The 27,328-nt window shown below is 49.1% G+C and overlaps 1 protein-coding gene across 1 annotated transcript in view; it reads right to left on the bottom strand.

The window, feature by feature from the left end:
- Nucleotides 1-8,680: 8,680 nt before the first annotated feature.
- TBC1D21 (TBC1 domain family member 21) overlaps nt 8,681-27,328 on the bottom strand; it is a 38,482-nt gene continuing 19,834 nt past the window's right edge. Inside the window, exons 8-11 of the mRNA XM_073361424.2 lie at nt 24,749-24,865; nt 17,215-17,304; nt 16,805-17,128; nt 8,681-8,858 (exon numbers count right to left, since the gene is read on the bottom strand). Of these exons, the coding sequence (XP_073217525.1) occupies nt 17,084-17,128; nt 17,215-17,304; nt 24,749-24,865 (252 nt within the window). The 3' untranslated portion in view covers nt 8,681-8,858; nt 16,805-17,083. The remainder of the gene's footprint in view (nt 8,859-16,804; nt 17,129-17,214; nt 17,305-24,748; nt 24,866-27,328) is intronic.

The following is a 27,328-nucleotide window of genomic DNA, read 5'->3' on the forward strand; positions in this document are numbered from 1 at the left end:
GGACAGCCGGATTATCGTGTCCGCGCTCCCTAATGCCCGTATGTCCAGGCTTGAATCCATCGCTGATGCCATCGCCCACGACTGCGGGACTCCTGAGTCCACAGCTGTACCCTTCTGTTTCCTGAACATGCTGACATAATCCATTGGGACAACTCCTAAGATCTGCTGATCACTTGAGATTTCACGTTGCTCACCTTGGCACCAGGGCTTATAATGTTCACCCTCACACTTGGGCCGGAGGGAGAGATGCTAAGTCTCCCTCCGTATTACTCGGTCCAAAATTACCGAGGATCCATATGCCAAAACCATTCCCGGGCACAGCGAGACACCTTACATTCTCCTCTTATACTCAGGCACACTATGGCTGAGGGCGTATGAACCGAGGATTATTTCCTTGGAGCGAGAATCTCTATATTCTCCTCCCTTCTAACACGTGGGACTTCTACAGCTGGGGTGTACCCACTTGCACCCTTCCCCCGGTGCCCGGTTCTCAGGCATACTACAGCTGAGGGTGGACACACCTTTAATCATAAAATCCTCAGCATGAAACACCAACAGTGCTGGGCTGAGCAAACATGAAATATCAAGGGCAGAACAGTTGGTGCACTCTGCAGGGCTCCCCCCTGCCGCAATTCTCCATCAAAACTGTGACAGATTTCTGCTACCAATCTGCCTGAGGTGTCAGGTGATCAGGCTGAAGCCACAGGATCATTTGGGGAGGAGATGACGAAACACATTAAGTCTCTAAATTTTAAAGCTTTATTGATAAAATAATAAAATAACAGTGGAGCGTGATGGGTGCTCCCTACATCACTCAGAGGAAGGAAGAAAGCGTTAGTGCCCCAAGCCCTAACCCACTTTCATACTCACACAGTCAGTATCTGAGGCTGGCCAGGCCTGAGTGTAACGTAAGAAGAAGAAGGGGGGATGGGTGGATGGGAGTTCTGTCCTGTGCGCACAGGTCATCCAGGGTCTGCTGTGATCTCCAAATTGCTGCAGGTCTCAGGAGGGTTTTAAGTCCTGGGCTCCTTTGGGGTGTTCCGTTCCATGACCTCTGTTCCTGGTGCTCTTTGTGCCAGTCCAAACGGGCTTGATGTGGTCTTCTCCACTTTCCCAAAACATAAACAGCTCCAGGGACGCGATGCTCTGCTCTCCCCGTCATTGTCTTGCTGGTGTTTTCCATCTCTGCAGTCTTGGACCTTGTTCTCTTCTTTGCTGGCCTTGCTGTCTTGCAGGTCTGTGCAGTTGGATTTTTCTTTCTCACGGCTGCTCGGGCACATTAAAGCCCCTGTCTTTCTCAGCTGTTAGCCAAGTTTTGGCTTTGAGTAGTGTCCTTGGGTTGGGGCCAGCGTTTTATCTTCACACTGAGCTAGCTCCAGGGTTGAGTTAACTCATTCTCTGCTCTTTTCTTCTTCTTCCCCCCTTCTTGGCCTCTTGTAACCTACAAAGGAAACTTTCACTCCTCACTCATACCATTACCCCTTCCCAGCATGCTTTGTGATGCTTGCAACAGTGTCAGCCACATACAATGCTGATCTGCCCGCCCCGGGAACTCGCTGAAGGAGGGGCACCTTGGGGTGTGACACATGGAAAGTCTGGGGCCACCCACCAGGTATTTTGCTGTGGCCCTACGGTGTCCATCTGGACCATGCATTGCCCCCATGGCTCTTCCCCTTCAGCCTTGTGCCACATTGTGGCTTGGGCCCCATCATTAGCTCGAACCATGAAGAGCTTCTTGAGGTATTTTCCCTCCTCATAATTATAATCATTCAAATAATCCCATGGACAGATGGAGACGCAGATGGTCCAGGCAGGTGGCTGGTCCACAACTGAGGCCCACGACACCATGACCAGAAACCTAGGGTGAAACATGTTTTGAGTTGATTGGCATGTACCCATTTTAGTTTACTGGATATGAAGCTGGTACACTACCGGGGAGATGTGATTCACAATGGAGTATGGACCCACCCACTTGGCGTCCAGAGTGTGGGTCACCTTCCCCAGCTTTTGCAACATTGTCTTGTCTCCAATTTGCCATCCTCGGATGTCTTTAATGACGATCCCCTTACGCTTGGCCTTTTCCTTATCTAAAGCGGCCTTTATGGCTTCGCAGGTTTTTACATAGCTCCTCCCTCCACTGGGCAAAGCTGAGACTTTTCTGGTTGTGGCAAACAGTAAATGTGATTATTGGTAAACACAGTACTTACATTACATTTGTCTACTAGCGGGTTGCTAACACTTCCCTTCTCCCAAAACACTTCTTTCCAGGAATTAACACATACACATTGCCCATTATACAGGGCTCTGGAGCAACAGGCAAGGACAAGCACATCCACTTTTGAGGAGTCCACTTGGTACAACCTCTGGTGTCCAATATCCCACTGGCTCGAGGTCTGGGGTAGCCAGAAGGATTCCATGTGCCATATGAGGAGTGGGATAACCTTTCATATCTTTGCTTCCGGAGCTTGTTGGTGTGAGTTTTTAACAACAATTTCCCCAATTAAAAGGCCTGGCCTTACTATGCTAGAAACCTACTGCATCCATTCGTATTGATAAGTATCAAACAGTGATCTTTTGCTTTGCTTTAGCAAGTGTATTAAAACCTTAGTGTTTCCTGATATTACCCAAAACATTTTGTGTTCCAAGGTGGACAAAGCAACTATCTGCATTTCACTACATCCCATAGCTATAGCAGTATGGTTTTTCATTTCCATTTGTTTCTGTATTAGGCTGTCCTGTAGCTGGGACAGAGAGCTTAATTTATTTGTAATTACCTCCAGGTTTACTGTATTTATAACCCCTGCTCCAAAACCAATTCCCCCTAATATGGTGCCTACTACCTGAGGATGTTTCCCTGCAGTTTTTTTTTTTAGTACACAACAGTGCTAGCAACAAGACAAACAACACAAGACAAAACACAGAACACAGAACACAATTTCTATTGTAACAGTAGATTCATGGAATTTTGGGTTGCTCTTCAGCTGGTGTCAGCTTTTCCTGATTTTGTGAAAGACAAAAATAACATGTTTCTACCCCTTTGGGGGTGACAAATTATTTCTTAAAATATTCCTTTCTTTTACAAATACCCTTGCTGATTGCAGGCAAAACAGAGAAATTACCCCCATATTTTCCTGTGTTTGTTCTATAGGCAGGCCAGGTTTCAATGTCTTCTACCTTTATCAGTTAGGCAATTTGCATTAACACAGATGCTTTCTGGTTTGCTTTTGGATCCAAAGCCATTAGCAGCTCAGAGACTCTGTTTTAAAAGGAACACAATCAATTTTCACCAGAGTTTTGATTACTTTTCATTTTCAACTCCTGCTTTTAAAACATACAAAAATCTGAAAAAGAAAACAACCTATTGTGGCTCCCTTTGGAGCCCTAATAGGATTTTAATTAAGTAGTATGGTATGTTTGCATTTCTTTTACCCCTTCTACAATATACACTGCACATTTCCTTTACCCTGCTCTGTTTTTACATAGCTGTATATAGATTACATTCCTTTTATACATTTGGGGGAGTTAAGTTCCAATAGGACCCCCTTATATTCTTTTAGCAAATTTGACTAAATTGTCCGTAGTCAAATGATTTCAATTAGATAGTCTCTTTGCCTGGATTATTTACAGACATTCCTTTGGAAAAGGGCCCATTTTTCCTTCAGAATGGCTGCAAAGAAACCAAGAATTTTCTTTTTTATAACACTTTTCCTTTTTAACACTTTTACAGCGTTTAACTGCTTAATTCCCTCCAGCCTCTGCAGAGTTAACTTCTCACTCTCTCCTTAAATCTCTTGCTTATCTTCCAAAATGACACCTTAATCAATTCAGATTTCACCATTCCAAATACTTTTTCAGGGATCTAAATTACCCATGTTTGCACTTACTCCTTTCCTTACTCCTGCCACTATGCCCTCAGGGCTTCCAACCTGTTTTCCAATTTCTTTATCTGTTGCCTGCCTGCTTGTCTTGGCCCAATCCTGTTTTCCTCACCGAACAGTCCCTTTTCATGGACACAAGCTTTGTTCCACTACCCATTTAGCAAGGAGGGTGGGCTCCTTAATTACCCACCACCCCTCCTGGTCCCTTTCCTTAAACATTTCTTTCAAAATTGTGAAATCACCACACTATCACTCACAAGAAATACTACACTGCCCAAACTCCTATTTGCTTCAGAGCTTGGTTTAACAGAGCAAGATCTGTTTCAAAGAAGTAATCTTTTGAACAAAGTATCATCTTTGGATTGCTTCCCTTTAAATATTTCCTACACAAGTGCTACCACTATTTGTCCACACTCCTATATCTTTCAGAGTTGGGTCTCACATAGAATATATCACCTCATTGGGTTTTGACAGGTGGTCCCAGGCTGAAGGAGAGTTCCAGCCTGCATGTGAAAGATCTGTAACCTGCTTGTACTATCTATCAGGGTGAGACACTCCTTGATTCAAATCCTGTCTAGTTTATAGAATTCAGATTGCGATTTTACTTTTATTTCTTAGGTAACCAACTTTGATCTGTATGCTTATTACTTATAATCACTTACAATCTATCTTTCTGTAGCTAATAAACAGTGTGTTTTGGTTGAAGTGCTTGGAAAATCTGCTCAGGTTGCAAGGGCTGGTGCATGTCCACTTTCTTTTGTGGAAGTGGTCGACTGGGTTATAAACTTACACTGGTCAGATTTCTGACCAGGGCAAGATGGTGTAGCTCTAGGGTGCAAGGCTGGGGAGCTGAAGGGAATTGGCTGGAGCCTCTCTATTGTCGGCTCATGAGTGGCTGGCAAAAGCATTCATGTAACTCAGTTGGGTGTGCCCCTGCCTGTGGATGTTTGTGTAACTGCAATACCTGGAGAGGTTTGCAGCTTGTCACAGCATCACAGTGTGAGAGGGTACCCTGGTTGGTAATCCAGAGGACTCAGCGTACCCCAGTTTCAGGTTGCACCCCAGGGAAACCATCACACCCATATGATACCAGAGCTCTGAAGCTATCTCCCGCATTTAGGTTAAGAAAGAATAAAAGTAAAGTCCCCAACAAGAGAGCATACAGTGTGTGTGTATGTCCTCTCTTCATCACAGGCTACAAAAGCTCTGGGCACAGGCCAGAGACAGGCCAAGAGAGCTGTTAGACATTTAAAGATGCACTACTCAGGAAACAAAACTCCAGCTTTGTAGATGTGTGAGCCACACATGCCTGCAGGGCAGAGGCAAGAACTGATGATTGGCACTGGCACATTAGCTAAGAATGCAGGTCTGTGCTTTCCATGTGGGGATCACCTCCAGCACTACTGAAGCTGGAATCAGCACTGGACTGGGAGTTTTCTCAATGGTGCACAAGACAGAACACAATCCACTTGAAGAAGAAAACGTATCTGAATGTTGCTGCACACAACAGCAATAGTGACTTGATTGCCACAGTCAAGCCACAAGCAAGCAGCCATCATAAGTGACTGCATGTGTTGTGTGCCACTGCTGCCTAGTAGCTGTTCTTGCTTGTACCTATGTCACCCTCCGATGGATGTCTTGGAGAGATTGCTTCTCCATTACTGCTGACCAGATCTACATGGAACTCAAAGGAGCTAGCCTTACAGCTCACTATCCCCTCTACCAATCTGTTGATTTGCTGGATCAGTACCATGCACAGGCAAACATGGAAGCAGTTCTGGGCTGAGATACTTTGTAAAGTTTGGTGTGTGTCCCAGAATGGGAAGAGTATGGTTCTTGCAAAGCAGAACTGAGATGCATGGTCAGAGTTTGTGGGATGGAGGACTCAAGCCTGGAACAGCAGGGGAATGCAGGTCAGGACTGAAGTGCAAGACTGGAGTAGCAGTGTCTGCAATGGATCAGGATTGATATACATTAGCAGAGGGATATGAGGGCCACAAACTGGAGTGGCAGGCAGTGTTTCAGATTAGGCATGAGCTATACTGGCAGAGTTAAGTGGGGGCCAGGCACGAAAGAGGGGATCAGGATTGGGGTGCCTTGGCAGAGCGGGTGGGGAGAGGGCAGAGCTGGGATAATAGATGAGCTGCAAATCTGGAGAAAGGGTATGGTTACACTGCAAAAAAGACCTGCGGCACTGAGTCTCAGAGCTTGGCTCAACTGACTCTGGTTCACGGGACTTAACGTTATGGGGCTAAAAGTAGCACAGGAGAGGTTGAGGCTCAGTCTGGAGCCAACACACTGAGATCCGTGCCCCTAGCCAGGTTTCAGAGCCCTGGTGACAGCCTGATCCCAAATGTCCACACTGCTATTTTTGGCCCTGTAGACGAGCCCAAGTCAACTGATCCAGGCTCTGACACTCCTGGCCCTGGGGCTCTGTCTGCAGTGTAGACGTACCCTAAGACACACTGGTGGAGTTAGGGTGGAAGGGCCAGATTGCAAGAGAGTGCTGCGTAAAGCTCGTGCAGTCTGTCACTTTTATGAGCACTTCAAATGAATGCACAAAGGTCAGATTTCAGTCATGAAGACGACAGATTTCCCAGGCAGTCCCACACCTGCTCATATATCAGCCTTGATGGAACCACAGCACTCCCTGGTTCTGCTACAACTTGTCAGAGACAGAAACCCAGTTCACTCTTCTCTACCAACTTCATTAAACAAAACAAATAAACCCACAACGTGCTTTGAAATTTAAAAAAAAAAAAAAAAAAAAGCATAAGCGAAGCAACCCCACTTGGAAGGAATAATCTTGTTAAAAATGTCAGCAGGGATGGAACATAATTAATACTAACAAATTCATTTCGGAACAGTCCCTCATTCACCTCAGAATAAATCAGCAGCTGTCACACAGCTCATTTCATCATCACAAAGAGGGAGATAAAAAAATCAAATCCATATTTCTCCAGTGATATTGTGGTGGATACAAAATGCAATTAACACAGGTACTTTCCAAGCACAATAAATCCTTGCCTTTCTCAAGAGGCTGCTAAGATGTGTGTTGTACTGACTAGGGAACATACAGTTGATACTGTGGAGGGGATATAGCTTCTTATTAGATTGTAAGTGCTGTGGGGCAGAGACCATTCTTTTGTCCTGGATTTGTATACATTAGATGAGTTTGTGAACAAATAATGGATGGGGGACAGAGAGAATGTTTTTGTTAGTGGGAGCAATAAGTATGCGGGCCCATGGCACTTCGCAGAGATTAATGAGCAGCTCTGGAGATGTGAGGGCCAGAGGTGGGACTGAGGGACACTATGCTGAGTCATTATTTTACAGAGCTGACGCAGAGAGGAAAACATGAGCAAATTCTTTTCAAACGCACCATTCAGAACCCCACTGTGCTCCTCAATGCTATTTTTATATGGCAAGATTTGTAACAATTAGGGTTTATTTTTGTTCTATGTCCTTCTATATCTCTAGACCACCGAGACCACCAAATTGAAAAAAGCTCCCTGGTGAGCTAAAATTATTCCTCACTGACACAGAACAACTGGAAAGGAACATTATGCTTAAAGCTGGAAATGCTTGGGGATTTCCAGCCAGAGATACTTAGGAATATCTAATTCCATTAGCATTCTCCATCTAAAGCCTCAAAAACAGCCTTAACTCTGCCCCAACCCACCAGATGGAATAATTGATAATAATACCTAGCTCTTTATATAGCATTTTTAAATACTATATCTCAAAGCTCTCAGGCATACAGTAAATATTACAATATCTTCAAGACATTTTCACATCACAACTTGATTGTTAGTTATGTTAACTTCCAGATACAATAGATCTCCATGGGATATGAGCTACATTGATAGATACACCAGCTTTGTTGTACTCGTAATTGAGTGATTAAAAACAGGAGACCCAATATGGGGAACACAGCCCATTGTCTTGCACTTGGTAGATCCACTGTGTGCTATGTAATGAAACAATAAATGAGGTAGGATTTCCTGTTGTGTTAAGTCTTATACAGAAGCTAGCTGGCATTCTCATACTCAATAGATTAGTGGACCAAAGATGGTGTTTGGTTTAGCTTGTACCCAGAGAACGAAGTATGAAATGTTCTGATATTTGGGTCACAATTTGAGCCTGATCCGAAACCAATTGAACTCTCTGGAAGGCTTTGACTGGGCACTGGATCAGGCCCTTGGATAGGCTGTGATAAAGTCGGTGGCCTACATCTCTGCCCTAAATGGGAAGATATTGATAGGTTTAGACATGTCTGTAGTGGATTAGCGGTGGTCCCTCCTCCTCTGGGTCAGTACAGTTAGGGATTTAGCTGGGCAACCCAGCCTGTGGCTCTGGCAAGCAGTCCAGGCAGAGGGGTAGTGGGTTAGGGTCTCTAGCCTGCAATCCGGGCAAAGGAGCAAACAGCTGTGAGTCCAAGTCCTTTGGCAGGGCAGGGCAGCCAAGAGTCTATGGCTCAGGCCTGTATTGAGGGCCGAGCAGCAAGAGGGTCAGGCATCCTAGCTCTGGTGGATGACTGACATTCGCAGGCTCCTTGGCCTAGAGAGGGGGAACTGCCACTCCAGGGGTGAAGTGGCAGGAGTAGGGTGACGCAGGCCCACCCAACCCCACTGCCTCCCAGCCCAGGGCCCTAACAGTGGCAGAGTTTTCCACCACTGGGTTAGTGGGGTATCCAGCTGCAATATGCTGACGGGGTCTCTGGCAGCAATGGAGCCAGACTAGAGTCGGCTGCCCCTGGGCCACTTCCTCTCCTCCCCTCAGGGGGTACCTGAATCCGTAGGGGGTCCTCTCATTCATCTGGGTAGAAGGCCAGTGGCAGTCCCAGTGGCTCCTCAGTACCTGGGTCAGCAGGTGGCTCCAGCAGCTCTGGCCAGTCCTCAGCTCAGTGGGGATCCGCTGCAGACTCCCAGCTCGGGAGTGGTCAGGAGGTGTCTGTCTCCTTCAGCAGCTGCAGCACAACTGAGGGGAGGGATAGCTCAGTGTGGGAGGGATAGCTCAGTGGTTTGAGCATTGGCCTGCTAAACCCAGGGTTGTGAGTTCAATCCTTGAGGGGGCCATTTAGGAATCTGGGCCAAAAATTGGGGATTGGTCCTGCTTTGAGCAGGGGATTGGACTAGATGATCTCCTGAGGTCCCTTCCAACCCTGATATTCTATGAGCACCAGAACCCACCCTTTATACTTCCTGTTCATCCCTCTGACTTCCAGTGGGAGGGGCAAGTCTGACCTGGCTTCACTCACCAGGGTTCACAGAGTGGTCCCTTTGGCTCAGTGGGAGGCTGCTCTGCCTTACAACAATGTCCAGTAGAATTTAATAAGGAAGAAATCAACCTATAGAAACAACTCTCTACACCTAGAGAGGTTACTTGAGTACCTGGTCCTGGTTCTGTAGCACTCTATAGCAGCACAGGCTTCTCTCCTGCATTCCGTAGGCTGGTTCCCAAAGTCTGGAGACAGGTGAGCCCTTCCATTCAGTTCTCTAGTACTTGCCCATGCAATCTCATTGGACGAGGGGCCAGATTCTGATCTTGTCAGCACCCAGGTCATTCTAGAGTAACTCTGCTGACATCAATGGACACATTCCTCTGGTCTGACCCGAACGGCCTCAGCTACTCAGGGCAGTATGCCTTCCCACTCCTAGCCCCTCTGAGTCCAGTTCAGCCCCTGGTGCAAGCAGGAGCAGTCTTAGAGCTGCAGCTCAGCTCTACTTGGAGCAATCCCTTTTGTATGTTCAGTCTGAGTGCGGGAAATGGCTCCATGCCTTGTCATCACTACCACATACCTTGGGGCAGTCCCTGACCTAGTCTGGTTTCTGGGCAGCCCTTTTCTATCCTGCTTTCTCCTAAGGAGGTAATGTCTTCTGATACGGCCCTCCTCATGGCACTGACAGGAAACCCTTCACTTCCATTTGGCTATGGGCCTCCCATGGTCTTTGCCTTGCTCAGCCCCTTTCCCAGGGCTAGCCTTAACTTTACAACTCAGGTCAGGGCGCTCCCGCCACAGGTGCCCCTGTCACCCACAGGCCCAGCACGCCTGTTCCCTCCCTGTTTGCCTCACAGGTGGGACTCTCTTGGGTTCTTGCTCTTTCCCGCTCTTTGTGAAAGGCTTCTGTCCCCCATCCCAGCAAGGGCATTCTCTCTTGAGAAGAGAAGAATGAGGGGGGATTTGATAGCTACTTTCAACTACCTGAAAGGGGGTTCCAAAGAGGATGGATCTAGACTGTTCTCAGTGGTAGCAGATGACAGAACAAGGAGTAATGGTCTCAAGTTGCAGTGGGGAAGGTTTAGGTTGGATATTAGGAGAAACTTTTTCACTGGGAGGGTGGTGAAACACTGGAATGCGTTACCTAGGGAGGAGGTGGAATCTCCTTCCTTTGAAGTTTTTAAGGTCAGGCTTGACAAAGCCCTGGCTGGGATGATTTGGTTGGGGATTGGTCCTACTTTGAGCAGGGGGTTGGACTAGATGACCTCCTGAGGTCCCTTCCAACCCTGATATTCTATGACTGTGTACCTGCATTCTCCACCACATGTGATGGGGTGGGACTCACCACACTAGTGCCTCCTGCTGGTCATCTTGTGGATCAGCTCCACAAGTTGTCACGCTGACTCTCAGTGGTGTCTCACCTGCCATCACTTCTGCTCCTGGACTCGTGTCACTCCAAAGACCAGGGTGTCCTCTTCAGGACACAGCCCTCCGGCTGTGTCACACTCTGTGCTCCGCACTTCTGGGGGACAGTCCCACAGTCCAGCCACTTCCTCAGTGGCAAGTGTGTGTGTGGGGACCCGGGCCCACCCACTACTCCAGGTCCCAGCCCAGGGACCCTGTAGATGGCAGCTGTGTCGCCGTCAAACCTCTCAGTCTATTTCCCTGGGTCACTTCCTCACAGCCCCAGCATCTTCTTTGCCTTTGCCTCAAGGTCTCAGCCTGCAACTTCCAGCCGCTCCCTAGCTCCCTCCAAGTAGCACTGCTCTGTCCAGAGTGCTGGCTTTCTTCCACCTCCAAGGCAGCCAGTATTCCCTCCTTGAGCTCCAGGGAGCAACTGAACCTGCTCTGCCTTGCAGCTCTTCTTCTATGGGCCTGCTGGGCCCTGATTGGCTGCTCCTCACAGCCCCTCTCCTATTAGCTGCTTTCTGCACAGCCTTCCTAGGGCTCCATCCCTTACAGGCCACTGTGGGGCAGACACCCTATCACAGAAAGCTTCTCCCATCTGAGGTCCTTCCAACTTTTTCTCTTTTCACTGGCTCTTCTTATCTCCCAAATGAAGTGTTTCAGGCTGAATTAGCTCAGCTTCCCAAATCCCCACCCAGGGAGCATCTGTTGCAAAATAAATAGCCCAATGTCAGCAAAAATGTCTGGAGTGATAAAATGCAACTCTGTGTTAATATTCACTGGACACCTCCAGAACACGTGCTCTGAATATGATTTCGGCAGATTTTCTGCTCCACCTGCCAACCTGAGCATTTCCAACACGGGCTGGCATCTCTTTCTTCATCTTAAAATCTCACTTTGTTTTACAGCTGGCCTGTCTTCATGGGGAATGACAAAAGCCCCCAAACTTGGGGCACAATTGAAGTGCGTCTCTCTGTTTTTAAACAAAGTATCTCGCTTTCCTTCACAATAATAGAAGCCTGCACTCCTGCAACATTTGTCTTTAATAATCACAGCCTACTAATCATAGAATCATAGAATATCAGGGTTGGAAGGGACCTCAGGAGGTCATCTAGTCCAACCCCCTGCCCAAAGCAGGACCAATCCCCAACTAAATCATCCCAGCCAGGACTTTGTCAAGCCTGACCTTTTAAACCTCTAAGGTAGGAGATTCCACCACCTCCCTAGGTAACGCATTCCAGTGCTTCACCACCCTCCTAGTGAAAAAGTTTTTCCTAACATCCAACCTAAACCTCCCCCACTGCAACTTGAGACCATTACTCCTCATTCTGTCATCTGCTGCCACTGAGAACAGTATAGATCCATCCTCTTGGGAATTCCCCTTCAGGTAGTTGAAAGCAGCTATCAAATCCCCCCTCATTCTTCTCTTCCGCAGACTAAACAATCCCAGTTCCCTCAGCCTCTCCTCATAAGTCGTGTGCTCCAGTCCCCTAATCATTTTTTTTCCCTCTGCTGGACTCTTTCAAATTTTTCCACATCCTTCTTGTAGTGTGGGGCCCAAAACTGGACACAGTACTCCTGATGAGGCCTCACCAATATTGAATAGAGGGGAATGATCACGTCCCTGGATCTGCTAGCAATGCCCCTACTTATACATCCCAAAATGCCATTAACCTTCTTGACAAGAAGGGCACACTGTTGACTCTTATCCAGCTTCTTGTCCACTGTTACCCCTAGGTCCTTTTCTGCAGAACTGCTGCCAAGCCACTTGGTCCCTAGTCTGTAGCGGTGCATGGGATTCTTCAGTCCTAAGTGCAGGACTCTGCATTTGTCCTTGTTGAACCTCATCAGATTTCTTTTGGCCCAATCCTCTAATTTGTCTATATCTCTCTGTATCCTATCCCTACCCTCCAGTGTACCTACCACTCCTCCCAATTTAGTGTCATCTGCAAACTTGCTCAGGGTGCAGTACACACCATCCTCCAGATCATAAATGAAGATATTGAACAGAACTGGCCCCAGGACTGACCCTTGGGGCACGCCAATTGATACCAGCTGCCAACTAGACTTGGAGGACTAAGGACTGTTGTGGCAGCCACAGGTACCACGGTTGATGGTGTCGCACCAGGCATCATGTAGGGAAGTTCTCAGATTTTGTTCACTCCTATTAATCCACAAATCTTTGTGGTGGCCCCGTGGATGGAACCAGGTAGGCCAAGACATGCATCCCTTTGTGTGTCAGTGGAGAATTTGAGAGCACAGTGTGCTGGGCTGTTTTTGTCCATCATCACAACATGGCCAAAGAGCACACAACACTGCTTCTGAATACAGTGAGCAATGGTAGGAAGGCCAGATCTTTTTGAGATTGTGACATTGAGCACAAAGTCATACCACTTTATTCTCAGGATTTGGCACTGACCGCACACCTGGAATGACTCTAGTGGCTCCAAGTCTGCCGTTGAAAGTGTCTTGGCTTCTGATCCATCTAGCAATACAGGCAATACATACATTTGATAGATCCTCAACTTGGTCTCAAAGAAAGACATTTTTATGTCCATAGGTGAGACATGGACATCATGCAGGAGGTGGCAAGACCTACTCATCAAAGAATGTTCAGTTTGCTGTGAATGTTTGAATTCTCCTTGCAGCCTAGGCAGATGAATTCATCAACATTCTCCATGGTACTCGCCACCAACCTGCACTGGGGGTTCTGGTGCCCAACTCTAAGATTTTGGATCTTGGTGTTCTTCCAGGAATGTTCAACCCCAGAGCCCAGGTGACATCTTGGAGACTTCGGAGGGCAGGGATGAAATTCTCTGACTTTTCCACAAGAAGGGCAGCATTGTCGATGGTTGGTGAACATTGCTTGACCAACCTTGATTCCAGTGTGTGGAGTGGCATGTGCTAATATCCAGTCGATAACTCAACAGAATAGTTCCAGGGTGAGAATGCATCCCTGCTGCACACCTAAGAAACATGGCAAAAGCCATGAACCAACATGCACTCTCACACCAGTACCGGTGTGATGATTGCACACCAGATTCAGCAGAACATTTGGAACACCTTCCAGTGCAAGCCAAAATGCTGACCTGTCAACTCAAAAGTTGCTTTGATGTTGATACATGCCCCTTGAAGCTGAGAAGCATGAAAAGATAGTTAGCAGCAACAATATGCCAGACGGGTGGCGTTCACTGGCACATGATGTCTGGCTGGAGATGGAAAGAGGAGCAGTATGAAGAGAAAGGCTTGGAAGACAGCCAGGGGATGGTGGCTAGGGGATTACCCCTCCCATGTTAGTGGTTGGTGGTTTTATTTCCATCAGTGTTTTATTAAGAGGTGAAGGCTGGTCTTGTGGTAGCCACAAGTGATGATGTGGTTAAGCTGGACTCAGGTCATTCTCTGGGATCCTGGAGAAGTCAATATGCCTCAGTTACCTATGGGGTAATGATCTTCCCTTTGCCCATTTCGCTCATCGGCACTTCAGGGCACGCATTGCCCATGCAATGCCCAATGCATAGCTGGGAACAACCTAGCCAGCCAGAGCTCAGAGGGATGGGAGAGTGTGGGAAGAGAAGACGTGAAGCATAAAGGAAGCAGAGCCTAAGCCAGGGACAATCTGTTTAGTCAGGGAGTGAAAGAGGCGAGGCAGAGTATGTATCTCACATGAGGGTTGATGCAAATGTGCCCCAGGCGAATGCATTGTGGCACGTTGTCCCACTCTAGTGGCCAGACAATGCATATAATTTTATGAGTCTGCCCCTGCTCTACCATAGCTGGCTTTTTTGCTCAGCGGGTGGAGGCTCATACTCTTTCAATGAACAGCTTGTGGGTTCAATCCCTGTATGTGATGACCCAGCCTTACACAAGGTCTAAGCTGAGGTGAAGGGGAAGGAGAGGTGGTGGAAGGCTTCAAGGAGGTGTGAGCGCCTGCTGCAAGCCTGGGGACACATAGGCCTATCAGAGTGCACTGCCTCTGTTCTGCAGAACCCCTACAGGTTTCATGCCTGCCTGGTTCCAGACCAGTTTTCCAGAAGGAGAGGGAATTGGATCCCAACCAATAGGGTTAGCCCTCTGGAAGGGGAAACCCCCTACTGACTTCAGTACCCCCAGGCCTCCCATTAAGCCACCAAGCACTTTGTGGGATGGATGCCAGGGGAAGGCGACCAAGCCCATTTCACAGGATCGATCTGCTGTGCCACCTGGCTGGGGCTCTAGTGGCTTTCCAACATCCTGAGTCACTCCAAAAGCATCTCCTGTCCATCCCTGTCTCTTCTGAGGAGAGTCTCCTGCAGGGCGCAGGTTCCTGGCATATCACTTAGAACACACTGCAGATCAGTGGGCAGCCCTGCTCCATTGCAGTTACAGTGCTCCTTCCCAGGCTTTGTTTATTTTGTTGGTACAGGGAGGCACCTGAGAACCTGCCATCTGCTCTCCCCACGGCATGCAAAGCAGCAAGGCAAAGAGAGCAGAGCAGTAGGGTTGGAATGGCTGCGGAAAGTGGAAGCTCTGCAGAGTGCTCTTGGCTTCCCGTCAACCCCTTAAATGGACATGGGTGACTCTCAATAAAATGTCTGCAGCAGGCTGGATATTAAAGTGACATGGGCAGATCAGAACCAACTTTGACGTGCGTTAAGATTCCCAACCAAATGTGAGCGAGTGTTAGGCAGCACCGTGGCTTTATGTACCTAGGTTCCCCCCCTCCACCTGGCATACTAAGGCTGCCCCGGGGGACTAGGATTCACTGTAGTCAAAATGGGCCCCAACAAGTACGATCAGAACTGATGGAATGGTCTGAGAGTCCTGGCACTGGACTAATGGCCTGATCCAGAGCCCACTGAAGTCAACCAGAGTCTCTCCATTGCCTACCATGGGCTCTGGGGACAGCCCTACCAGTGGGTGTTGGAGGGCAGGCTGTGACTGAGAAATAGTAGCGGAGCTGGGGGAGGGGAAACTGAGGCAGGACAAAGCCTGCATGTGGACTAGTTTGGCAGAGGCAGGATTGGTGCATCCAGTGCTTGGTCCCAGGGCCTACCAGGAGCACTGCTGTAGTTCAGCAGAGGCTCAGAACCACAGTACAAGGAGCAAGCCACTGGGCAGGACTCAGGTGCACTGGCAGAGCTGTGGGGGCCCAATCCTGGAAGAACGGGGAGCAGGGGTGGGTGCTGCTGCCCAAGACCAGACTATCTGAAAAATTGGAGTAAGTCCAGCAGAAGGCAATGAAAATGATTAGAGGGCTGGGGCACATGACTTACGAGGAGAGGCTGAGGGAACTGGGCTTATTTAGTCTGCAGAAGAGAAAAGTGAGGGGGGGATTTGATAGCACCCTTCCACTACCTGAAGGGGGGTTCCAAAGAGGATGGCTAAGCTAGCTGGGATGATTTAGTTGGGGCTGGTCCTGCTTTGAGGTTTGGGAGGTTGGACTAGATGACCTCCTGAGGTTTCTTCCAAACCTAATCTTCTATGAGTCTATGATCCAGGGGCACCAGTGGTCTGCATGAGAGTGCACTGACAGATCTGTGTAGGGGGAGTTACCAGCCCCCTCCCTTCCCAGGCACTATAGCAGGGAGTTTGGCTCGGATTATGTGCCCAGTCGGGAGAAGGCTGCACACCCAGAAAAGCTGCTGTGTCCTGCTAGGAACGCAGTGCAAACAGCACAGGATCCCAGTGGTGCCTCGGGGTGAAGGAAAGCTGCCCAAACAGGTGGAAGAAATGGGACTGGGGGGGGGGGGGCTGGAAGGCCCTGGTCTTTGAAGGGACCCTTGCAAGGTTACAAGTTGCCTTCTAACCCAGTAGAAGTTAGAGGGCTTCTTGGGCTTAATTTATAGGCCTGATCCAGACCCAAACTGGACCCAAGTCCACCCTACCTGACCCTGATCCTTCCCCCTGAACCTGAGTCAGCACTGCCTTCTGCCCTGGGATATCTCTGCTCCCCCTGACTGGAGCTGACTCATAGTCAGGTCCCATCGGGTTCAGGGCAAGTGGCAGGGCTCTAATGGAGGTGCCCACCACCTGGTTTGCCTGGGTTACTAACAGCACCTGGGGATAGTAGAATCGGTCATCTTCTAGTGCCACGAGCTGTCTGCTCAGCTGGGGCATTCGCACAGCACAGAGCCATCCATAGCCTGCTGCAGCCTATGGAAGTCCTCTTCATGCCAGGGGGCTTTGGCTCATGGCCTGAGAGACAGGGTGAACTGCAGGCTCAATTCTGCCTGATGCCACATGGGCGAACACACCAAGGAGTGGGCATGGCCCCAGGAGCCCCAGGGATTACTATGGTGGCTTTATGCCACTCTCGCACCTCCAGGATTCGGAGCTGGTCTAGGACTGGTGGCCCTGTGGGTGTACAGCAGAGCAGCTCCTGTTGGGGGCTTCCCTCCAGATGCCAGTGAACTCCAGCTGCAGCCCTTTCCCCTCCAGCGGCGGTTACCTATGTCAGTCCTGCCCCACCCCCGAACTGATAGATCTCCGGGGGGCGAGGGTGGAGTCTGTTTATATTGCCAGGGTGGCGCAGCAGCCAGGGCCAAACTCTGATGCCCACTCCGGGTCATACACACATTTATTGCTAACTCTTCTGTCTCTATGAGTCTCCCTGAAGGAAGAACTCCTTCAGCTCATCTGGAACCTGTGGAGAAAAGGGTCTGGGTGAGACACTGACGAGATGATTCTCCCAGCGCTCCCATCCCGCCAGCACAAGCCTCTGTCCATTACCTTTTCCTTGTGTTCCATGAGTAGTTTGTATGTGGAGCAGGCTTTGGAGATCAGCTCATCTGCATCCAGGTCTATGATGTTCCCACAGACCTACGGGGGGGGGGGGGGGGAAAGGAGAGCAGAGACACCACCAACCAGGGTAGAGCAAATAGGGGGCAGGAGGCTGCTCCCCTGGTGGCCGTTAGCTGTATGTGCAGTGCCTTTTCAAGCCAATAGGTATCACTGAAGCTGGCACCAGGGGTGAAAGGGAGCCGGTAGGGGCCGGTACTGCTTACCGGTAAGAACCGCACCGGCCCGTACCCAGCCCACAGTAAAGCGTTGCCGTGGCAGCGCTTTAATGTCCCTGCCCCTTTTGCCCCCCCTGTCAGTGCCCTGCTGGTGGGGTCCGGACCGGCAGGGCCACCAACGCGGGGGGGAGGGGGAAGGGGCAGCGACGTTAAAGCGCTGGCGCAGCAAAGGACCGTCCTTAAAGTGCTGCTGCTGCAGCGCTTTAATGTCGCTGCCCCTTCCCCCTGCCAGTGGCCCTGCCGGTGGGGTCCGTCCCAGCAGGGCCACCGATGGGGAGGCAAAAGCGGCAGGGACATTAAAGCGCTACCGCAGCAGTGCTTTAAGGATGCTCCTTTGCCGCTGCGGCTCTTTAATGTTGCTGTGCCCCCCTGTCAGCAGGGCACGGCAAAGGACCCTGTAGCGCTTTAACGTTCCTGCCCCTTTTGGCCCCCCCCCGGCCGCCAACGGACGGGGGGTGCAAAGGGAGCAGCTGCCCGGGGCCAGTGATTTAAAAGGGCTTGGGGCTCCGGACACCACTGCCGCTAGGGCAGCAGCAGCGTCCAGAGCCCCGGGCCCTTTAAATCAACACGGGAGCCCTAGGCGGCATGGGCCAGCCGGACTGGAAGGACTGGCTGGGGGATGCTGACCCCCCAGTCCCGCCCCTTCCACCCAAGGCCCCGCCCCTTCCAGGGGCCGGAGCCAGCCCGCCCCGAACCGGTAAGTGGCATCAGTTACTTTCACCCCTGGCTGGCACCATCAGCCCCCAACCCCACCACTGCTCCAAACCTGGCTTTGCTGCCATGGTGTGTCTGCTGAATGTTTTAACCAGGGCAGGGGGTATCTAATGTGGCAGCTAGGACTGGGTGACCCAGCTACCAGGAGCTACCTGTATCTTCATCCAAGCCTGAACACTATGCATTTTTGACATTTGCTTCACTTTTTTATTCTCACGTTTCCTATTCATAATTTCATCCCCTCCTTCTACTTCCCACCAGGGATTACAATCATAGCAATGCAGGGCTGGAAAAGACCTTGAGGGGACATCTAGTCCAACTCCCTGCACTAAGACAGGACCAGGTAAACCTAGATCATCCCTGACAGGGGTTGGGAATCTCATGAGAGATTCTGCTCTGGTACGATATACAGCCCAAAGGCAGCAGTCTCCTCTCCACTCTGCCCTGCAGATCTTTGGCACATTCTACAATGGGGAGAGGTCACCTGGTCCCATGAGGTTAAGGCCTGTCTAAGGCCTAAGGAGTAGAGCTGAGTAGGAAAAAGTTTTCCTGTTCTGTGAAAAATTTTGAAATAAAAAAAAAAAAATCTCATCCTGCATCAGGATGAACCAAAGAGACAGAGCCCCACCCCAGAATAGCTCAGGGGCTATTCCCCTGGGATGTGACAGCCTGCGGTTTCAATCCCTGCTTTGCTGGATTCGGAGCAGGAATGTGACCCTAAGTGTCCCAAGGGAGTGCTTTGATCACTAGGCTATTGACTGGAAGACATGAGATGAACTGTCCTAGGGATGGGGGTTCCACGACCACCGCTCCCAAGAGAAGGAGGCGAGTGGTGATGGTTGGGGTCTCTCTCCTCAGGGGGACTGAGTCATCTATCTGCCGCCCTGACTGGAAAAATCGAGAAGTCTGCTGCTTGCCAGGAGCTAGGATTCACGATGTGAGGGAGAGACTGCCGAGACTCATCAAGCCCTCAGATCGCTACCCCTTCCTGCTTCTCCACATGGGCACCAATGATACTGCCAAGAATGACCTTAAGTGGATCACTGCAGACTACATGGCTCTGGGAAGAAGGATAAAGGAGTTTGAGGCGCAAGTGGTGTTCTCATCCATCCTCCCCGTGGAAGGAAAAGGTCTGGGTAGAGACCGTCGAATCGTGGAAGTCAACGAATGGCTACGCAGTTGGAGTCGGAGAGAAGGCTTTGGATTCTTTGACCATGCGATGGTGTTCCAAGAAGGAGGAGTGCTAGGCAGAGACGGGCTCCACCTAACAAAGAGAGGGAAGAGCATCTTCGCAAGCAGGCTGGCCAACCTAGTGAGGAGGGCTGTAAACTAGGTTCACCGGGGGAAGGAGACCAAAGCCCTCGGGTAAGTGGGGACGTGGAATACCGGGAGGAAGCACGAGCAGGAGAGCATGAGAGGGGAGGGCTCCTGCCTCATACTAAGAAAGCAGGACAAACAGCAAGTTGTCTCAAGTGCCTATACACGAATGCAAGAAGCCTGGGAAACAAGCAGGAAGAACTGGAAGTCCTGGCACAGTCAAGGAATTATGATGTGATTGGAAGAACAGAGACTTGGTGGGATAACTCACATGACTGGAGTACTGTCATGGATGGATATAAACTGTTCTGGAAGGACGGGCAGGGCAGAAAAGGTGGGGGAGTTGCATTGTATGTAAGAGAACAGTATGACTGCTCAGAGCTCCAGTATGAAACTGCAGAAAAACTTGAAAGTCTCTGGATTAAGTTCAGAAGCATGAGCAAAACGGGTGATGTCGTGGTGGGAGTCTGCTATCGACTAACGGACCAGGGGGATGAGGTGGACGAGGCTTTGTTCCGGCAACTCACGGAAGTTACTAGATCGCAGGCCCTGGTTCTCATGGGAGACTTCAATCACCCTGATATCTGCTGGGAGAGCAATACAGCAGTGCACAGACAATCTAGGAAGTTTTTGGAAAGTATAGGGAACAATTTCCTGGTGCTAGTGCTGAAGGAACCAACTAGGGGCAGAGCTCTTCTTCACCTGCTGCTCACAATCGAGAAGAATTTGTAGGGGAAGCAAAAGTGGATGGGAACCTGGGAGGTCGAGTTCAGGATCCTTACACAGGGAAGAAAGGAGTACAGCAGAATACGGACCCTGGACTTTAGAAAAGCAGACTTTGACAACCTCAGGGAACAGATGGGCAGGATCCCCTGGAAGAATAACATGAGGGGGAAAGGAGTCCAGGAGAGCTGGCTGTATTTTAAAGAATCCTTATTGAGGTTAGAGGGACAAACCATCCCAAAGTGTAGAAAGAATAGTAAATATGGCAGGTGACCAGCTTGGCTTCACAGTGAAATCCTTGCTGCTCTTAAATACAAAAAAGAAGCGTACAAGAAGTGGAAGATTGGACAAATGACGAGGGAAGAGTATAAAAATATTGCTCGGGCATGCAGGAGTGAAATCAGGAAGGCCAAATCACACCTGGAGTTGCAGCTAGCAAGAGATGTTAAGAGTAACAAGAAGGGTTTCTTCAGATATGTTAGCAACAAGAAGAAAGTCAAGGAAGTGTGGGCCCCTTACTGAATGAGGGAGGCAACCTAGTGACAGAGGATGTGGAAAAAGCTAATGTACTCAATGCTTTTTTTGCCTCTGTCTTAATGAACAAGGTCAGCTCCCAGGTTACTGCACTGGGCAGCACAGCATGGGGAGGAGGTGACCAGCCCACTGTGGAGAAAGAAGTGGTTTGGGACTATTTAGAAAAGCTGGACGAGCACAAGTCCATGGGGCCGGATGCGCTGCATCCAAGAGTGCTAAAGGAGTTGGCGGATGTGATTGCAGAGCCATTGGCCATTATCTTTGAAAACTCATGGCGATCGGGGGAGATCCCGGACGACTGGAAAAAGGCTAATGTAGTGCCCATCTTTAAAAAGGGAAGGAGGAGGATCCTGGGAACTACAGGCCAGTCAGCCTCACCTCAGTCCCTGGAAAATTTATGGAGCAGGTCCTCAAGGAATCAATTCTGAAGCGCTTACAGGAGAGGAAAGTGATCAGGAACAGTCAGCATGGATTCACCAAGGGCAAGTCATGCCTGACTAATCTAATTGCCTTCTATGATGAGATAACTGGCTCTGTGGATGAGGGGAAAGCAGTGGACATGTTGCTCCTTGACTTTAGCAAAGCTTTTGACAAGGTCTCCCACAGTATTCTTGCCAGCAGATTAAAGAAGTATGGGCTGGATGAATGGACTATAAGGTGGATAGAAAGCTGGCTAGATTGTCGGGCTCAACGGGTAGTGATCAATGGCTCCATGTCTAGTTGGCAGCCGGTATCAAGTGGAGAGCCCCAAGGGTCAGTCCTGGGCTGGTTTTGTTCAATATCTTCATTAATGATCTGGAGGATGGTGTGGATTGCACCCTCAGCAAGTTTGCGGATGACACTAAACTGGGAGGAGAGGTAGATATGCTGGAGGGTAGGGATAGCTTACAGAGGGACCTACACAAATTAGGGGATTGGGCCAAAAGAAATCTGATGAGGTTCAACAAGGACAAGTGCAGAGTCCTGCACTTAGGATGGAAGAATCCCATGCACTGCTACAGACTAGGGACTGAATGGCTAGGCAGCAGTTCTGCAGAAAAGGACCTCGGGGTTACAGTGGACGAGAAGCTGGATATGAGTCAACAGTGTGCTGTTGTCGCCAAGAAGGCCAATGGTATCTTGGGATGTATAGGTAGGGGCATTGCTAGCAGATCCAGGACGTGATCATTCCCCTCTATTCGATATTGGTGAGGCCTCATCTGGAGTACTGTGTCCAGTTTTGGGCCCCACACCACAAGAAGGATGTGGAAAAATTGGAAAATGTCCAGCGGAGGGCAACAAAAATGATTAGGGGACTGGAACACATGACTTCTGAGGAGAGGCTGAGGGAACTGGGATTGTTTAGTCTGCGGAAGAGAAGAATGAGGGGGGATTTGATAGCTGCTTTCAACTACCTGAAAGGGGGTTCCCAAGAGGATGGATCTAGACTGTTCTCAGTGGTAGCAGATGACAGAATGAGGAGTAATGGTCTCAAGTTGCAGTGGGGGAGGTTTAGGTTGGATATTAGGAAAAACTTTTTCACTTGGAGGGTGGTGAATCACTGGAATGCGTTACCTAGGGAGGTGGTGGAATCTCCTTCCTTAGAAGTGTTTAAGGTCAGGCTTGACAAAGTCCTGGCTGGGATGATTTAGTTGGGGATTGGTCCTGCTTTGAGCAGGGGGTTGAACTAGATGACCTCCTGAGGTCCCTTCCAACCCTGATATTCTATGATTCTATGACTTGTCTTAGGTGGGTCACTTGCTCCCCGTGGTTTTGACCAGAAATCCCATCCTGGACCTTAGAAACCTTCCCGCCGAGTGTCCAGTAGAAACTGGCCCTTTACTGCAAATGTTTCAGTTTAGAAAACGCAGCATTGTTGTATGAATAACCTGAGCCTCTATACCAGGTTTGCCATTGACTGTGGGGTGACCTTGGGCAAGTCCCTGTCCCTCTGTTTCCCCTCCTAGCCCTTGCCTGTTTAGATTGTTGGGCGGGGAGTATCTTTTATTGTGCCTAGCACAACAGGACCGCAATCTCTAGTGATCCTACTGTAATATTAATAAAAAGAAATGCAGATTCAACAGGACATGCTGGTCAGTGAAGATGCTTGGAGAGCCAGGGAGTTCAGGTCAGTCTGGAGGAGGTTTAGACAACCATCCATGTTCATGGGTGATGAACTGAACCACCTCATCTTTTAGACCATCTGCAAATTTTAGGGGTGCCAATTGCAAAACTAGAGGGGGGGTCAAGAGAAGTGGCAATCATGAAAAGGTCATATCAGGGAATCTTAGACATGAGAGGCAGGAAAGAGCTGTTAGGTAACATCTTGTCCATGCCCTTGCTGGCACAAGATTATACCCTAGAGGAAAGACCACCACCACTCTACTATGCATCCCAGTTTCAAATGGCTCTAGTGCTGGAAGACCTACCATTTCCCAAAGGAGGCTACTCCACAGCCTCACAGATCTGACTGTCAGGAGAGTCACTCTGACATTTTCCTTTGCTGGCTTTCATCTGATTTTCATCTGATTTCATTTCACTCCTATTTATTTCTCTTTTGATCATCCAAACAATCCTTTTCCTTTATTGGTATTTCAGATCTTTAAATACTGAACACAGCCATCACTCCTGTCCCTCCCCCACATTTCCTTCATGGAACATATCCTATATTACACATGCAAACCTCCGTTAAAAGAATACTAAGACTGCAAAGTCAAGTATTAACATTAGGATGGGCCAGAATTAAGGTTTCTGAGCACCCTGAATTGGGCCTCCCTTGTGTGTATGCATTATGATACAGTCTTCAATTACATGATCACCTACTATCTTTTCTACAGGACCACTGCCTCTTTTAGTAAGATTTCAAGTTCTAGTCCCAAAGCACGAGGGGAGGGGTGGGGAGAGCTTCAACAAAATGGTTGTGAGAATTTTTAACATGGGCAAAACAATGTATCTTTCCCTAATCTTGTTCTCAGAAATGTCTGAATTGCTTTTGCTGAAACTTTCCAAAAATAATCAGCCTGAGGCTGACACCAAGCATGGGAAATTTCAGCCAGAATAACAGTTTGGCAAAGGTGTGAGCAAGTGTAAACATGGCCATATAAAAGAAAGTGTTGGGTAACCTTAACTCCAGGCAGCACCACTAGCTCTGCCTATAATAAATCTTTCCTCATAAACCCTACTGAAGAACTAATCTGCTGTATTAGGAAGGAACCAGGGATCTAGATTCTTAATTCCATTTTTTTATTTGAAAATTCCCCCTCTTTGTCCTTCCCCATTCATTCTCAGAGATTACAGCTTGAAAAATTGAAATGGGACCTCTTCACAAAGGTCAGGCCAGGAATCAGAGCTGATGCCAAGCTTCCTTCAAGTTCTGCATATCAGGATAGGACCAAGCTGCAGACTTTAGATCTGGCTCCTGGTCTGAACATCCCCAAAGTTCAGGGGGTTTAGAATCCTGTGTTCATATTTGGGCTCATGTCCATTAAAAACACTGAACTCACATTTGTTAAAGGCAACTGAGTGTCTGAGAAAAGTGCCACTTGACTACCTTGAAGAATGGCACCCAGGACAGGCAGAGCTCATGCTGTGGAAGTGCATGCTTCCCTCAGTGTTCCCTGCCAATATGTCCCATCCTTGAGTGAGGAGGACCACCTCAGCGGGTAAGCGTGTCCTTTTAATCACATTCATTGCTTGGCCTCTCTGCCAACAAGGGGGCTGATCCATATCAAGCAGAAATGTGTGTCTGGTGATGTAGCTAGCTGTCTACTAGGATCTGGCCTGAGACCCACCAACTCATCTCAGTCAGGGCACCAACAGCAGCCTGATAGCAACAACACTCTATTGCTATTGAGAAGGGCTTGAATTGAATCCCTCTCCTAGAGGGATGATGCAGTGCATCCCATTCCCCTCCTTATCTACTGATTTTCTGTGGGAGGGGGGACTGTGTTACACACCAGGTTCCCTGCTGGCTGGCTCACCATTAAAATGTCATCTCCACCCATATTTTCCCGGAGGATTTGGTCTCTGACACTCTGCAGCATAGTGTAGGCCACGATCACTTGGAAATTTCTGCAGGGTATCCCCATCAGGAATACCTTGGAAGAAACAGACCATGGGCCAGAATCAGTGAAAAACGTCAGAGGTGATTCCCATGCTCCACCCAAACCCAGCAGAATCTGAACCTTTTGTCTCAGGAACAAAACATACTAGCAGTCTATAGCACCTTTTATGCTGGAGGATCCCAAAGCTTTTCGTAGACTATATCTTTGAGATCACTGAGTCATCTGCCATTGAAATGCAGCCACTTGTGTGGTGGAACAAGGCAGCTATTTCAGAGCATGCAGCAACACTACACAAATAAATAGGGGAAATGGAGAAACAGTTGCTGCACATGAAATTACAGGAGTAATTTTAGGGAGGGGGACTGTATCTATTTGGAAGGTTGGGCTTGTGGTTTAGGAACATGAATGGGACTGAGAAGAGCTGGCTTCAATTCCCACCTCTGCCACAGATTCCCTTATCCTCTTTGACCATCAGCTTCCCACTTGAGTGTAAAGCAGGGATCAATTTAGAGGATACACTCTTAGGGCGTAGATCCTGTCTCCTGCTATATGTACAGCGCCTAGCACAATAGGGCCCTGATCTTGGCTGACAACACTGCAGCTAATGCTACTCCTCTTGCAAAATAAGTAGTAGGGGCTCTTTATCAAAAACAAGTGCCGAGACCCTTGACTTCTCAGACAAAACATGGCACCTCCAACAGCACAGAGCCCCTTGACTTGCTGGGTCCATACAGACTCCAATATATTAAGCAAGTGCAAATTAACCATATACCAATATTGGTCGTTCATCTTGCAATGAACTCATCCACTTGGTCTGAGCTGCATTTGCTGCTGGGTGAACTGATTCTAGGTTTTCAAGGGCAAAGTGGCTTTTGATATTTTTTTGGAGACTCACTTGGCCAAATAATCTCACTTCCAGCATTGTCTGCGCAGGGTGTTCAGACACTCTCCTCCCCATTTCAGATAGAGTTTCTCCTGCCATGGCACAGCCCTGAGACCTCAGCAGGAAGGGCGAGCATGGAGAGGGAGCTCTGTGCAAATGCCAATTGAGATATGAAAACCACTGGGAAGAGGGCTGGGAAATGAGAACACTAAGTGAGCGGTTTGGTTTGGTGGGGCAAGAATCCTGTTGCTGCAGCAATCCTCCCTTTACCTTGGAACTTGAACACACACATGGTGTGTACTGTCCGCACCTGCATGCGCCGACCCTGCAGCTCCCATTGGCCGCAGTTCCCTGGGGCAGCGCGCAGAGCTTCCCTGATCGCACCTGTGCCTAGGGGCCACAAGGACATGCCAGTTGCTTCCGGGAGCAGTGTGGAGCTGGGGAGGCAGGGAGCCTGCCTTAGGCCTGCTGTGCCGCCAGTCTGACTTTTAGCGGCCTGGTTAGCAGTGCTGACCAGAGCCACCAGGGTCCCTTTTCGAACGGATGTTCCAGTTGAAAACCAGATGTCAGGCAACCCTACCCTTCTCCTCAACACCACACCCCCTCATTACCCCTTATCCCCAGTCACCACCATGGTGCTGCCTCTTCCCTGCAAGACCCTGCCCCACCCAGTCTCTGCCCCTCCCCCTCATCACTAGCCCTTGTGAGACAGCTTGCTGCTGCAGGTGTGGGGCAGATACAGGTAAAAGTCAGCTAGCAGATTGCGGGTCTGATCGCGGGTTGATCCTGGTGGATGCAGATCCACATTTTGTATCCTTGCAGGGCTCTATCTCTCTGGCCTGCAAAATTGTGTCAGGGACCTCCCAAGATGCTATGCTGTCTAGTGAGGTTTCCATTATTCCCATCTCCCAGTCTGGCTGGAAATACCAGAAGAAACTGCCTCTTGCAGCTGTGGGAGCAAAAGCAGACTAGGATCATTCCACACTGATGCTGGACTCACTGGGCAAGGTTTTCTAGCCAGTGTGATTCAGGAGGTCAAACCAGATGATCACAATGGCGCCTCCTGGAGCTATGAAAATAAGTCAACTCAGATCCCATCAAAGCCCAGCCTAAGCTCACCTGAAGAGTCACACATTTCTCAGCCCATGTGTCAGGTTTATAACAAAACCTCTTCTTATGAGAATTTTGCATAGCTCAGCCCTCTAGCCTTCCACCACCTGGAGTTTTCAACACAACTGGGCAGGAAATGGGGTTTCATTTACAGAAAATGTTCGCAAAACTGAAACTTTTCAGCCAAACCCCAAAATATTTCTATTTGGAAGTGCTGCTGCCGATGCCTTATGGAAGCCAGCTGCCTCATTCTCCCAGTCTCAAAAATCACCATAAACATTCCTAGATTTTATCTAAGTGCTTTTCATCAGCATGTCTCATAGTGCTTTACAAATGAGGGCAATATCCTACTCCCATTTTACAGATGGGGAAACTGAGGCACGGTAAGGGGCTGTGACTTGCCCAAGGTCACCCAGCAGGCTAGTGAAAAAGCCTAAAATAGAACCCAGGACTCCAAAGTCAAGTCCACAGTTTTCTATAGGCCAGGCTTCCTAGGTAGACTT

This window comes from Lepidochelys kempii, chromosome 10 (genome assembly GCF_965140285.1).
Source record: "Lepidochelys kempii isolate rLepKem1 chromosome 10, rLepKem1.hap1, whole genome shotgun sequence".
Lineage (NCBI taxonomy): Eukaryota > Metazoa > Chordata > Testudines > Cheloniidae > Lepidochelys > Lepidochelys kempii.